The sequence below is a fragment of the Symphalangus syndactylus genome, chromosome X (assembly GCF_028878055.3).
Source record: "Symphalangus syndactylus isolate Jambi chromosome X, NHGRI_mSymSyn1-v2.1_pri, whole genome shotgun sequence".
NCBI lineage: Eukaryota > Metazoa > Chordata > Mammalia > Primates > Hylobatidae > Symphalangus > Symphalangus syndactylus.
This window is the reverse complement of record NC_072447.2, coordinates 54,474,253-54,487,133: the sequence shown is the minus strand read 5'-3', so window position 1 is coordinate 54,487,133 and position 12,881 is coordinate 54,474,253. Positions and strand designations below refer to the sequence as shown.

Sequence of the window (12,881 nt, the reverse complement as noted above, 5' to 3'; positions counted from 1 at the left end):
ATAAATGTGTATTTAGAATACATACTCATTCAAGGAAAGTGAAAAGACAGAAGTGAAAGAGGGGATCTAAGATAAACCAAAACATTAGCTTATATTTTTAAAGAGACTAAGGAGAGGGGCAGCCTAACTTAACAAAAATGCAAATATGGGCCTTAAAAAAGAAATAAAGGATCTGCCAGAAATTTGGTGAATGTATTGGTTAGATGTGTCTTGGGGGTGCCTGTCCATTAGCCCTATCAGGGTTTAACATTAGCTTCATCAGTACTTCATTATCTTAATTTAATTAAAAGCTTCAGTAGAAGGCCCTCCCCTTTAATCCCTCAAGCAAAGATGTTAAATACAGACCTAAAAATTATGATTGGAAAGTATAATTGAAACTCTCACTGGAGTTAGAAAGGCTACTAACCACCACCGCCTTTTGGTCTTTTTTTCTTAACATCTTTATTGAGACATAATTCACATATAGTTACCTCATTCAATGGTTTTTACTGAAAGAGTTGTGCAACTATCACTACAATTTGATTTTAGAACATTTTAATCATCCCAGAAAGAAACCGTGTACCCATTAGCAGTCACAACCCATTCACTCCTCTCCCTCCCTGCCTCCGTTCTGGCAATCATTAATCTACTTTCTACCTCTATAGATTTGCCTATTTGGACATTTCATATAAATGGAATCATAATGTGTGGTCTCTTACATACAGTTTTTAACACATTTTTTTGAGGTTCATGGCATGTTTCAATACTTCATTCACTTTTATTGTCAAATAATCCATTGTATGGCTGTACCATCTTTTGTTTATCCATTCATTATTGTTGAACATTGGGGTTGTTTTTCTTTTTTGGCTATTGTGGATAATGCTGCTGTGAACATTCATGCCCAAGTTTTTGTGTGGACATAAGTTTTCATTTCTCTTGGCTGTACACCTAGGGAGTGTAATGGCCGGGTCTTGTGGTAACTGTTTAACCTTTTGACGTGTTTAACACCACTTTACAATCTAACCAGCAATGTGGGAAGGTTTCATTTTCTCCACATCCTCACCAATACTTGTTATTGTTTGCACTCTTTTATGTGAGGATATGCAGTTATCTCAGTAACATTTGTTGAAGACCATTTTCTCCTATTTAATTGTCTTGTCACCCTTGTTGAAATTCCCCTTTTGTTCTTTTTTAAGAAATGGAGTCTCACTGTGTTGCCCAGGCTGGTCTCTATCTATCTATCTATCTATCTGATCTTTATCTATCTATCTGTCTATCTATCTATCCATCCATCCATCTATGTATCTATTTTAAGTCCACGGCCTGCTGAACAGGCTGGTCTTATGCTCCTGGGCTCAAGCAATCCTTCCACATTGGCCTCCCAAAGTGCTGGGATTACAAGCATGAACCACCACGTCCAACTCCTTTGTTCTTAAAGAAGACTTTAAGTATTTTGCAATCTTAATTTTTCTAATTTTTCAAAACTTCATTTGTTGAGATTCCAGAAAATAGGGAGTTTGTAATCTTTTGATAGGCTCTGGTTTACTTTAGTAGCATCTGTAAACAAGGCTTAGTAAGTTAAAAAACAGAACAAAAACTTAGTTAAAAAACAGAAACAAAAAACTATGATTGCCAAGGGATAAATTACTTTGAAAAATAAACTCAAAGCATATGTTTACATAGGAATGGTTTTGTGTACTGTTCACCTAGGTTCTGAAGATTTCTAAAGAGAAATTTAGAGAAATCTTCAGAACCCAGGTGTAAAATTCCTTTTTGTAGAAATGTTAGAGATCTGAGTTCAGCTGTCTGCTCTTGAACAAGTCATTTACACTATTTGGGCCATTGTCCTTATCTGAAATTTGAGGATATTATAATAGTCCAGGCTCTTCCTAGATCTTAAACTCTAGTAGGAATGTGCTACACCAGTGGTTTTCAAGCCCTAGGTGTTTTGTAGAGTCCTAGGTGTTAGAGAAGGGTGCTTTAGGGACTATAATTTGGAAGGAAGGGGGAAGCTTGCATGCAGAGTTGATCTCCTCAGTCCTGCTTTAATCAGGACAGTTCTAGAAATGAGGACTGCTAGAGGAAAGGGTCTGTTGACCCACCATTTTAGGGCATGTGCTTTAACTTGTTTTTTAAATTCATGTGCATGCATTTATACTCTCTATGTAGTCTTACTTGATCCTTTTTATGATGGGTGAGCATGCTTTAAGATCCTTACTGGAACCAGGGACTATATAGTCTATTCTTAGAATCCGTTAGCGCAGTCACCCTTAAATCAGCTGGCTTTTCTTCTGACACCTAACTGGAATAACCCAAGGAAATGAGTAGCTCAGAGAGTGGAGCATTTCAAGGGAAGGCTAGGGGAAGGCGTAAACTTCAGGTTTTGAGCAGCTCAGGCGTGTGGTTTCGTAGGGGTAGAAATGGTTTGGGGAGAGGAGGCAGGACTTTGGAGATAAGTTCCAAAAAGGCAGTGCAAGGCACTAAAGGTAACTTGAGATATGGCCCAGTTGGCAACATTGCCTAACTCTTGAAAGCCAGGGTGCTGCTCCCTTGTGTTGTACTCTACCCTTCAGCACTTATAATCAGGGCATCATGATCAGTTTGGAAGCTATGAACCACACACAGCCATTCCTAATTGAGCTTAGTTGCTGCTCTTCACTCTTCACACTTTATATTACTGTCTGTTCATCCATTCTCATCTTGTTCTCAATGAATGATAGAAATAAAAGGAGATATGTATACCTTCTGGCGGGACGAAATAGCAGCAAGTCCTGTCATCTTACACTGCTTTTAATTCCCTCTTCTTTATTTTCTTTGCAAGTTTCCCCATTTTTGTATACCTAAAACCTGTTGCCTTTAAATGCTTTAGGGCATTGTGTATTTTATTTTCTGTAAAGAAAAATATGGACATTGGTGGTCAAAAAATATGTACATCGATTTGTGTCAGAGTATTTCTTGTCTTTTGAACTGTGTTCTCTCTGTTCTTCTCTGATGCCCTATTTTTCTAAGAATACTCAATTGTGGTAATTAGATTGAAATTATAATTGTTACCCCAATTCCCAGAACTGGTTTTACTCTGTTGCCACACTTTAGAAATGGTTTTGCTTTAGAGAATTCACTCCTACCCTGTCAGGAATTGTAACACTATGGAAATGTTTCAAAAATCAGCAACTCTGTTTCACATTTGTAATAACTTTTTATTAACATAGTAAGTTCAGCAGAACATCACTGATTTGAACTAATTTGTCACATTGGTCTGAATTATATGGTAAAAGAAATTTTTGTTTTTGCCCCTTTTGTTCTGTTTTTTTTCAGGTCAGAGTTCTGCTGGATTTGCATGTTAAACATTTTGTATACAAATACGTATTAGATGTACAGGTTGAGTATCCCTTATCTGAAGTGCTTGAGATCAGAAGTATTTTCAGGTCTCGGAATTTTTTTGGATTTTGGAATATTTGCATTTATACTTACCGGTTGAGCATCCCAAATCTGAAAATCCGAAATCCAAAATGCTTCATTAAGCATTTCCTTTGAGCATCATGCCAGCACTCAAAAAGTTTTGGATTTTGGAGCATTTCAAATTTTGGAGTTTAGGATGCTCACCCTGTGCTTTAAAGCAATTTATTTTTCTCTAATTAAATATGTCTTCTGCAATCTTTTACTTTATTAATTTGTTTGATAATTTGTGTAGACAGTACCAATGGTAATGTCATCCATTTGAATTATTGAAAATTTATAGTAAAAGGTTTTGGTTTGTTTCTTTGATTCAAAAGGAACATAGATAATACACATTTGTTGAACACTTTGCTTTTTAAAGCACTTTTACAGCCTTGTCATTTCTTGCTCCTAACAACCTGTGGCTTGGAGGGGAAGATGTTATTGTCCTTGTTTGACAAAGTAGCAGGCAGAAGCCACGCCTGGTGAAAGGCCTGCATCGCCACTCCCCTCTGCGCCTGCCACGTTACCTCTCCTTCCGAGCACCTGTATCACCATTCCCCTCTGTATCTGCCTTTTTTTTCTGTGCTGTAGCTTCAGAGGAACTTGGTAACAAGAAGAGCATATTCCTTTTACAACCCCTCAATCTGATCAGCACTTAGTGTGTTTTCAATGTTTTGCTTGTTTACTGGATTTCATTATGTCACTTGCAGAATTAAGAGAAAAGTTAATTGGGCCTGGTGGAAATACTATGAAACTCTAGATCAGGTATATTGTCAGCTTTGAGGATTTGTGTTTAGCAATTGCCTATGTTCTTAATTCATCTGTGACATGAAATGGAGTATACAAATGACTTGAAAAAATTTTTCTTACTGGGTGATCAATAATTATTAGTTTAAACACATGGGCTCTAATTGACAGAATACCTCTTTTTTATGAGGAATGGCATTGAAAATCATGAGGCCATAGAAGATATTTATTCTGTTTACAAACAACTAGTTTTCTTTCCATTATATAAAAGAGAAAATCCTTAAAAATTAATTAACTTATTAGTAATTACCAAGTGAAAGTAAAACTAGAACTCAGCTCACTGATGAAGTTGAATTTTCACTAGCTATTTCAACCCTCTTAAGAAATTTTGGATTTTTTTTTGCTGTAGTATTTGAGACAGGCATGTTTGTTTCAAGTCACCTTGAAAATTACATTCTTTCCTTTTTGAGCTACTAACAGACATAATAATACTATTGCAAATTTTGCAAAATCATGTTTTTCCTCTAACATTTAGGATTCTTCAGTAGTTGGTTTGTTTGCACTCATTGATTGAGAAATAATTTTTCTAGAAAATATTCAGATAGAAAAATAATTTTTAATTCTTGATTGTTCAGCTTCCATAGAGACTGCACTCCCAGCTCTCGTTGTTCCCATCTTGGAGCCCTGTGGTAATTCAGAGTGTCTGCACATTTTTGTAGATTTGCATTCTGGAATGTTTCAATTGATGCTTTATGGACTTGGTAAGTTACTAAATGATATAATCATTCAATGTAAGAAAAATTATTTTTAACAAAAACAAAATAAACATTTTCTGTCATTAGGTATTAGAAAGAATGGTATATGCAGTGTCGAAAGTGGGTATGGAAACCATAACTCTGACTGATGTCAGTTCCTCGGGGCCGTTTTAACTCTACTTTGTATTTTCTTGTAGCAGATGTTAAACTTCCCAGTATAAAGCACGTTCATGTTTCCTTATGCAAAATTAATAATGTTGATGGCTGCTGTTTTTTAGGTTAACTTGTCTATCCCAGTAGCTCAGTTTCTATTTTACCACTGGGTGACATGGAAATTACAACAAGGAATTCTAATGTCATTTGTGGCTGAAGAACATTTTTATGACAGTAGAAACATCTAAGATGACTTGAGGTACAGAATCCTGGAGGAAAGGATTTTTTTTTCTGGCCTAAACACAGTAGAAATTAAAGTTTGATTTCTTAGTTGTTCTGTTACTGAGTTGGTGTTCTGAAATGATGAAATAAGAATTTAGTGTTTTTGTATTGCTACTGGACAGTGTTCTTAAATATATTAGGACATCTGCTATTTGAAATTAATATTCAGCTAGAAAGGTTGAAAATGAAGGGCTTTCTGGTTATATTTTATAGCTATAGGTTTTTTTTTCTGTGGGCTGCTCATGGAAAACTGAACTAATTACTTTGAATGACATCACATTTATGATAGCTAAATGACGCATTTATGAATTACTTTAACTGTGGGTTCCAAATAAGGCAAATGTTGTTTGTTCTTAAAAAACTTATATTTAGGCCGGGCGCAGTGGCTCACGCCTGTAATCCTAGCACTTTGGGATGCCGAATCAGGCGGATCACAAGGTCAGGAGATCGAGACCATCCTGGCTAACACGGTGAAACCCCGTCTCTACTAAAAACACAAAAAAATTAGCCAGGCGTGGTGGCGGGCGCCTGTAGTCCCAGCTACTCGGGAGGCTGAGGCAGGAGAATGGCGTGAACCCAGGAGGCGGAGATTGCAGTGAGCCGAGATCACACCACTGCACTGCAGCCTGGGTGACTCAGCGAGACTCTGTCTCAAAAAAAAAAAAAAAAAAAACTTACATTTAACTGTTTTTCTGATTATTAACGTAGTACATACTCATAAATAAAAAACTTAAACACACAAAAATTAGAAAAGCAACAGAAAATAGTCTTTTAGGGATGTATGCTTGTCTTAGCAGCTCAGGCTGCCATAACAAAATATCATAGACTAGGTGACTTAAACAACAGAAATTTATTTTGTCATAGTTCTGGAGGCCAGAAATTCAAGATCAAGGTGTCAGCATGGTTGATTTCTGATGAGGGCTCTCTTTCTAGCTTGTATATAGACAGCTGCCTTCTTGCTGTGTCTTCACATGGCTGAGAGAGCAACTTCTCTGGCATCTGTTCTTAGAAGTCTGCTACTGATCCCTTCATGAAGTCCCTACCTTCATGACCTCTTTTAAACCTAATTGCCTCCCAAAGACCACTTCTCCAAATACTATTACACTGAGGATTAGGGGTATACAACATATGGATCTTGGGGGGACATAGTTGACCCCATAGCAGTGCTTTTCTAATTTTTTCTATACTTTGTCCCCATTAATCAAAATCATTTTGTATCTTGCTTTTTTTGCTCATTATTCGTTAACTAGCATTTTCTAGTGTCATTAAAAATTCTGACTTAATTTGCAAGCTGATCTTCAGCCAACAGCTCTTGCATATGTCAGAGATCATTTGTGTTTCTTAAGTAAACATTTCAGTGGAGTTTTTTGTTTTTATGATTTTTAAGGTTCTAAGTCTAGTAATACTATGAGTTTTAAATACTTATAATTTAAAAATACTGATTAAGTAGACTAAGAAGGCCGGGCGCGGTGGCTCACGCTTGTAATCCCAGCACTTTGGGAGGCCGAGGCGGGCGGGTCACGAGGTCAGGAGATCGAGACCACGGTGAAACCCCGTCTCTACTAAAAATACAAAAAATTAGCCGGGCGTGGTGGCGGGCGCCTGTAGTCCCAGCTACTCGGAGAGGCTGAGGCAGGAGAATGGCGTGAATCCGGGAGGCAGAGCTTGCAGTGAGCCTAGATTGCGCCACTGCACTCCAGCCTGGGCGACAGAGCGAGACTCCGTCTCAAAAAAAAAAAAAAAAAAAAAAGTAGACTAAGAGTTTGGGGAATTGAAATATAGGCAAAGAATGGATTAATGTATTTGTTACTTGTTCTTTCTGCCAGTGTACATTTGCTATTAGTTGTCGTATCTATAATGCTCCCTAAATGTTAAAGAGGGAAAACAAATTAGGTTGGCTTATATCTAATGGTACATTTAGTTTAATTTTTCTCTGACTCAAAAACAACATGATTTTCTGCCTTAAACAATAATTTTCATTTGTTTTACACTACCTAAAGATTTTGTTTCTCATGTAAGCAATTAATTAATGAAGTGCTTTATTCTGTAGACCAGGCCACTCTGGATGACATGGAGAAGTCTGTGAATGATGATATGAAACGAATCATACCCTGGATTCAGCAACTTAAGTAAGCTTATTTATATAGCTCAAGACTAAAAATGGAAACTTATTTTGACAAGATATGTTTTCTTCTCCATCATTACTCTTGGTCATTCACTGTCCTTAAGGTTTATGACGTGAAACTTAAGTGCCTTTTGGTACCTTAGAATCTAAATTCTCTTGGAAGAGTTCCAAGATGTCAGTTTCTCATATCAAATTCTCCTCTAGAGCAAATATAGGTGTGAAGGGCATAACACTCAACTTTCATCCCTTACCACATTTTCTTCTATACAAGCACTTTACAAATCACTTACACAATGAATTTTATTGTATCAAGTGTTCTCTGTAATAAAGTCCTATTTGTTCTTATCCAGGGTAATTGTCATGGTTGACTACCAACTGACACTTTCAAAATAGTCATTTCTTCTTCTCGAACACTGTCATTCAATTTGTCTCAAAATCCTTTAAATGCTTCACACTGTTAAATAAAATTGAAAATGGAGCCAGATATAATTCTGTGGAGTTTCCTTACCACTCTGGTACACAAAGTTACCCTTACAGCAACTCTAACAAACTCTTAAAATTAGTAAAACAAAATTCCAAAGGATAAAAAAAAATTCAGAGACTAAAACCAAAACCGGCAAATGGAGAAGGCGGTGGGGGGTGGGGTCGGGGGGCGATGTCTAAAGAAAAGACTATAAAGTGGGATCTATTGTTCTTATAATCTTTTAGCCTCTGCCCTTCCCTTTAGCCAATATTTGAAAAATTCAACATAACCAAGTAATGTTTTCATTAACAGGGCATGATTTTTTTTTTTTTTTTTTCTTGAGACAGGGTTTTGCTTTGTTGCCACCCAGGCTGGAGTGGAGTACAATAGTGTGATCTCAGCTCACTGCAACCTCTGCCTCCCAGGCTCAAGCGATTCTTCTACTTCAGCCTCCTAAGTAGCTGGGACCACAGGTGCATACCACCATGCCCAGCCAATTTTTGTATTCAGGGCATGATTTTTTGTTTTATTTTATTTTATTTATTTATTTATTTTTTATTGAGACAGAGTCTCACTCTGTTGCCCGGGCTAGAGTGCAGTGGCATCATCTCGGCTTACTGCAACCTCTGCCTCCTGGGTTCAAGGGATTCTCCTGCCTCAGCCTCCCGAATGGCTGGGATTACAGGTGTGTGCCACCATGCCAAACTAATTTTTTGTATTTTCAGTAGAGACGGAGTTTCACCTTGTTGGCCAGGCTGGTCCCAAACTGCTGACCTCAGGTGTGATGTGCCTGCCTTGGCCTCCCAAAGTACTGGGATTACAGGCGTGAGCCACTGTGCCCAGCCCAGGGCATGATTTTTAAAGCCAGTAGATAGATAATACAATGTGAGCCTTTTTTTTTGAGCAGCTATTTAGTTTATCTGTATGTGAAAAAAAAAAAATCAGTCATTAATCTAGGTAATGATTTCTAAAACTTTCAGTGTTTTAGCATCATTGTGCATTTTGGCTAAATAAGCAAGGTTTAAATATCCTAACACGCTTAATAATTCACATCTTGCATAACTTGAGGATGTTTATCTGGCAGTTCTAGCTGCCCAAAATAGAAACTAAAACCAGAAAGCCAAGTCCCAAAAGCCTTTAACTTACCAAATGTGTGCCTGTACATAAACTTACATAATTTATTTATAAGAAAAGTCCCCTGATTGTCACTTATAATAGTGTTTCTCAGATGATCTGTGGTGAATGACCAGTTTATCACTAATCTATCATGGGACACTGATTTTTCGAAATAACTTCATTGAGGTATAATTTACATACCATAAAAATGCACCCATTTTAAGTGTACAATTCAATGATTTGTAGTAAATTTACTGACTTTTGCAAGCATCACCACAGTCCACTTTTAGAACATGTAGGACATTTCCATCACCCCAAAGAAATGTCCATTTACAGTTAATAACCATTCCCAACCTCAGAAAACTATGAATCCACTTTCTATTTGCCTTTTCTGATCATTTCATATAAAGTAGAATCAAAATATGCTGTCTTTTGTGACTGGCTTCTTTCACTTAGCATGTTTTCAAGGTTCATCCATATTGTAGCATGTGTCAGTACTTCATTCCTTTTTATGACTGAATAATATTTCACTGTATGGGTATACCACATTTGGTTTATCCATTCATCAATTGATGAACATTTGGGTTGTTTCCACTTTGTGGTTATTATGCGTAATGATGCTGTGAACATTCATGTGTAAGTCTATATGTGGACTTACGTTTTCTTTTCTCTTGGAGTAGAACCAAGGAATGGAACTGCTAGGGCGTACAGTAATTTGTTTAGCTTTTAAAAGAAAATGCCAAACTGTTTTCCAGAGTGGCTGTGCCATTTTACAACCTCATCAGTAATGTTGCGAGAATTTCCATTTCTCTACATCCTTGCCAACAATTGTTAGTGTCTTTGAATATAGACATCCTAATGAGTATGAAGAAGTATCTCATTGTGATTTTGATTTATATTTCCTTAACAAATAATGATGTTGAGCATCTGTTTGTTCATGTGATTACTTTTTTAAATAATGTGCAATAAAAATGAATTCTAGGAAAAAAGAAATGAAAGAACATGTATAAGATATAAGCCCCAATGTTTTTTATTAGAATCAACAGATGAAGTTATACTTCAGTAAATATAATCAGAACAAATGTAGGAAAAAAGAAAATTATAGAAACGGTGTACATTTTTCATTGAAAATGTATACACAGGCAATTAATATAGAAAGTCACTTAGACTCAAGTTTTTTGTCCCGCAGATTCAACAAATAATGAAGAGTGAAATAGCAATTCCAGATCAACTTTGAAAAGGCCACCTTGTATATCAGTATTTAGAATTTTTAATGTGACACATGAGCTTGTTTCTTATTTGTAATAACTTGTCTGTGTTGGATTGATGATCATGCTAATCATGAGAGATGTTTCTCATGTTTTCCTTTTAATAACATACATAGTAGAGATATCATTCTCACAAAGGTATGTTGATGGGAATCAAAGTAGAGATTTGAAATAAATTTTAGCAAGTTCAGGATATTCATTTTTAACTTTTATTCAAAATGAAGCAAGTGATGGTATATTTTCAAAATTTATCTTCATTCCTTCATCAGTAACCAGTTCTTGCATTTGATCCATAGAGTTGTAGTTAAATTTGTCTTTCAATGAAAAAAACAAAGTGGTTTCCAGAACAGTTGACAAACTACCCTTAAAATGTCATATATTATAACATGGTTTTACTGCACATGATTGGTATACAGTTTGTACCACATGCATCTTGCCACACAAATGTATCAGCACCCAACCTGGTCTTCGCCCTATTCATCGAGGCAAATCTGCTGATCATGAGCTGGGATGTTGTGGCATCATTATGCTGCTGTGAAAATTCTTATTTTCTGTAGTTTCATTATGCATCAGTGGAGTTTGTGAACCAGCCATTGTATCCCTTTTTTACATATTATATGGTATCCTAGCTTCAAGGATAGATAATCAAATAAAAGGAATAAGAGGAGTACTATATTAAAAACATCAGTGAAATCTGGCAGCTTACCTGAAAGGGACATGGGAACAAAGGTAGTTAATGCTACTGGGACCTGCTAGGTATACTACGCACTTCACACATACACAATTTAAAAACTGGGGCTATATAAAGAATATTGAGATTAGTTGGTGCTGTCTTTAAACTATAGGAAATCTGTCACTCCTTAATAATAAACTAACATAGTATCTCATCCTTATAGTTAATTCTACCTTATAACTAAGATCATTCACATTGCAGTTTAAACTTCTTAAACTAAAACTAGAATTGACAGTTTAATGTAAAACTATGAAGAAATGATTTGTCATTATGGCCATGTGTCCTTTTATTAGTTCAGTTAAATTTCAATTAATTGTTTTTTTAATGGTCTTTAATCATTTGTAAATCGATAACACACAGATAATCAGAAAAGTCTGAGATTTGATGTGGATTATCACTTTTAAATTCAGGTTTTGGCTTGGACAACAGCGTTGCAAGCAGTCTATAAAACATCTGCCTACGATAAGCAGTGAAACATTGCAGCTTTCCAATTACTCAACTCATCCTATTGGAAACCTTTCTAAGAATAAACTGTTCATTAAACTTACCCGCCTTCCACAATACTACATTGTAAGTATGCAAAGGAGTGATTTGGAGTGATCAAGTTTAGTAATTCTGTTAGTATCTTGAATGACTTATTGTTTAACTTGCCAATGAATTTTATTGAATATTTGACTTTCATATAGTGAAACCCAGGGGTTTAGAATGGGGGAGAGAGGAATGTCATGTCTCAGTTGGGGAACATAAGGCATAACCCCATCCCTCACTCTAGGGTCTGTCCTATGATGAGGCATAGTCTTTGATTGGAATGAGACATCTCTGTAAGAATAAAAAATTTGAGACCAATTCCTATAAAGGTCTGGCGATGTTTTGATGTCAGATAAACTTGTTTCACTTGAATATTGTATAGTGAAACCTTTCAAATATGGACTGGCTGAATTAGCTTTATTTTTTCATCCTTCTTTGATTGAAGGCATCTTTCATTTTATTGAGTATGTGTTCCTTTTAGTGCACAGTAAGGTCCTCTCTTTTTCCTTTTTCACTGTTTCTGTATGTTTTTTAGTTTATTTTTGAATTAGTTAAAATTTGCAATAATTTTAAATATGAACTCATCCTGAATATATTTTCCTGCTTGTTGAAATTTCTGGCTGGGCGAGGTGGCTCACATCTGTAATCCCAGCACTTGGGAGGCCGAGGCGGGCAGATCATGAGGTCAGGAGATTGAGACCATCCTGGCTAACGTGGTGAAACCCTATCTCTACTAAAAATACAAAAACAAAAAATTAGCCAGGCGTGGTGGCGGGCGCCTGTAGTCCCAGCTACTCGGGAGGCTGAGGCAGGAGAATGGTGTGAACCCGGGAGGCGGAGCTTGCAGTGAGCTGCGATCGCGCCACTGCACTCCAGCCTGGGCGACAGAGTGAGACTCCGTCTCAAAAAAAAAAAAAAAAAAAAAAAGAAATTTCTGTATATACCAAGTAGATATGTTGGCTAAGAATCTGTGTTTTACAAATTTTAATTCAGGCCAGGTGTGGTGGCTCATGCCTGTAAAACTAACACTTTGGGAGGCCGAGGCAGGAGGATCACTTGAGCCCAGAAGTTTGAGGTCAGCTTAAACAATATAGTGAGACCTTGTCTCTTATAAAAATAAGATAAAAATAAAAATTTTAATTCAAGATTGTTTGTTGAAAGTAATGGGAGTGAACTTTTTAAGGTTTTGACCTGTACTTTTAAAAGATATTATTTGAAAAGGACACCATTGTAGGCTGACATATCTTAAGCTCGGGGTACTTGTGTAGACTAATGAGTCTGTCATTGATCTGAA

The 12,881-nt window shown here is 36.5% G+C and overlaps 1 protein-coding gene across 5 annotated transcripts in view; it reads left to right on the top strand.

The window, feature by feature from the left end:
• The window catches only part of MED14 (mediator complex subunit 14), an 86,872-nt gene that overhangs the window by 27,700 nt on the left and 46,291 nt on the right, over positions 1–12,881 (top strand). For all 5 annotated transcript variants that reach the window (XM_055266818.2, XM_055266817.2, XM_063634514.1 and 2 more), the window contains exons 11-13: positions 4,800–4,925; positions 7,405–7,483; positions 11,470–11,629. In XM_055266818.2, the coding sequence (XP_055122793.1) occupies positions 4,800–4,925; positions 7,405–7,483; positions 11,470–11,629 (365 nt within the window). The remainder of the gene's footprint in view (positions 1–4,799; positions 4,926–7,404; positions 7,484–11,469; positions 11,630–12,881) is intronic.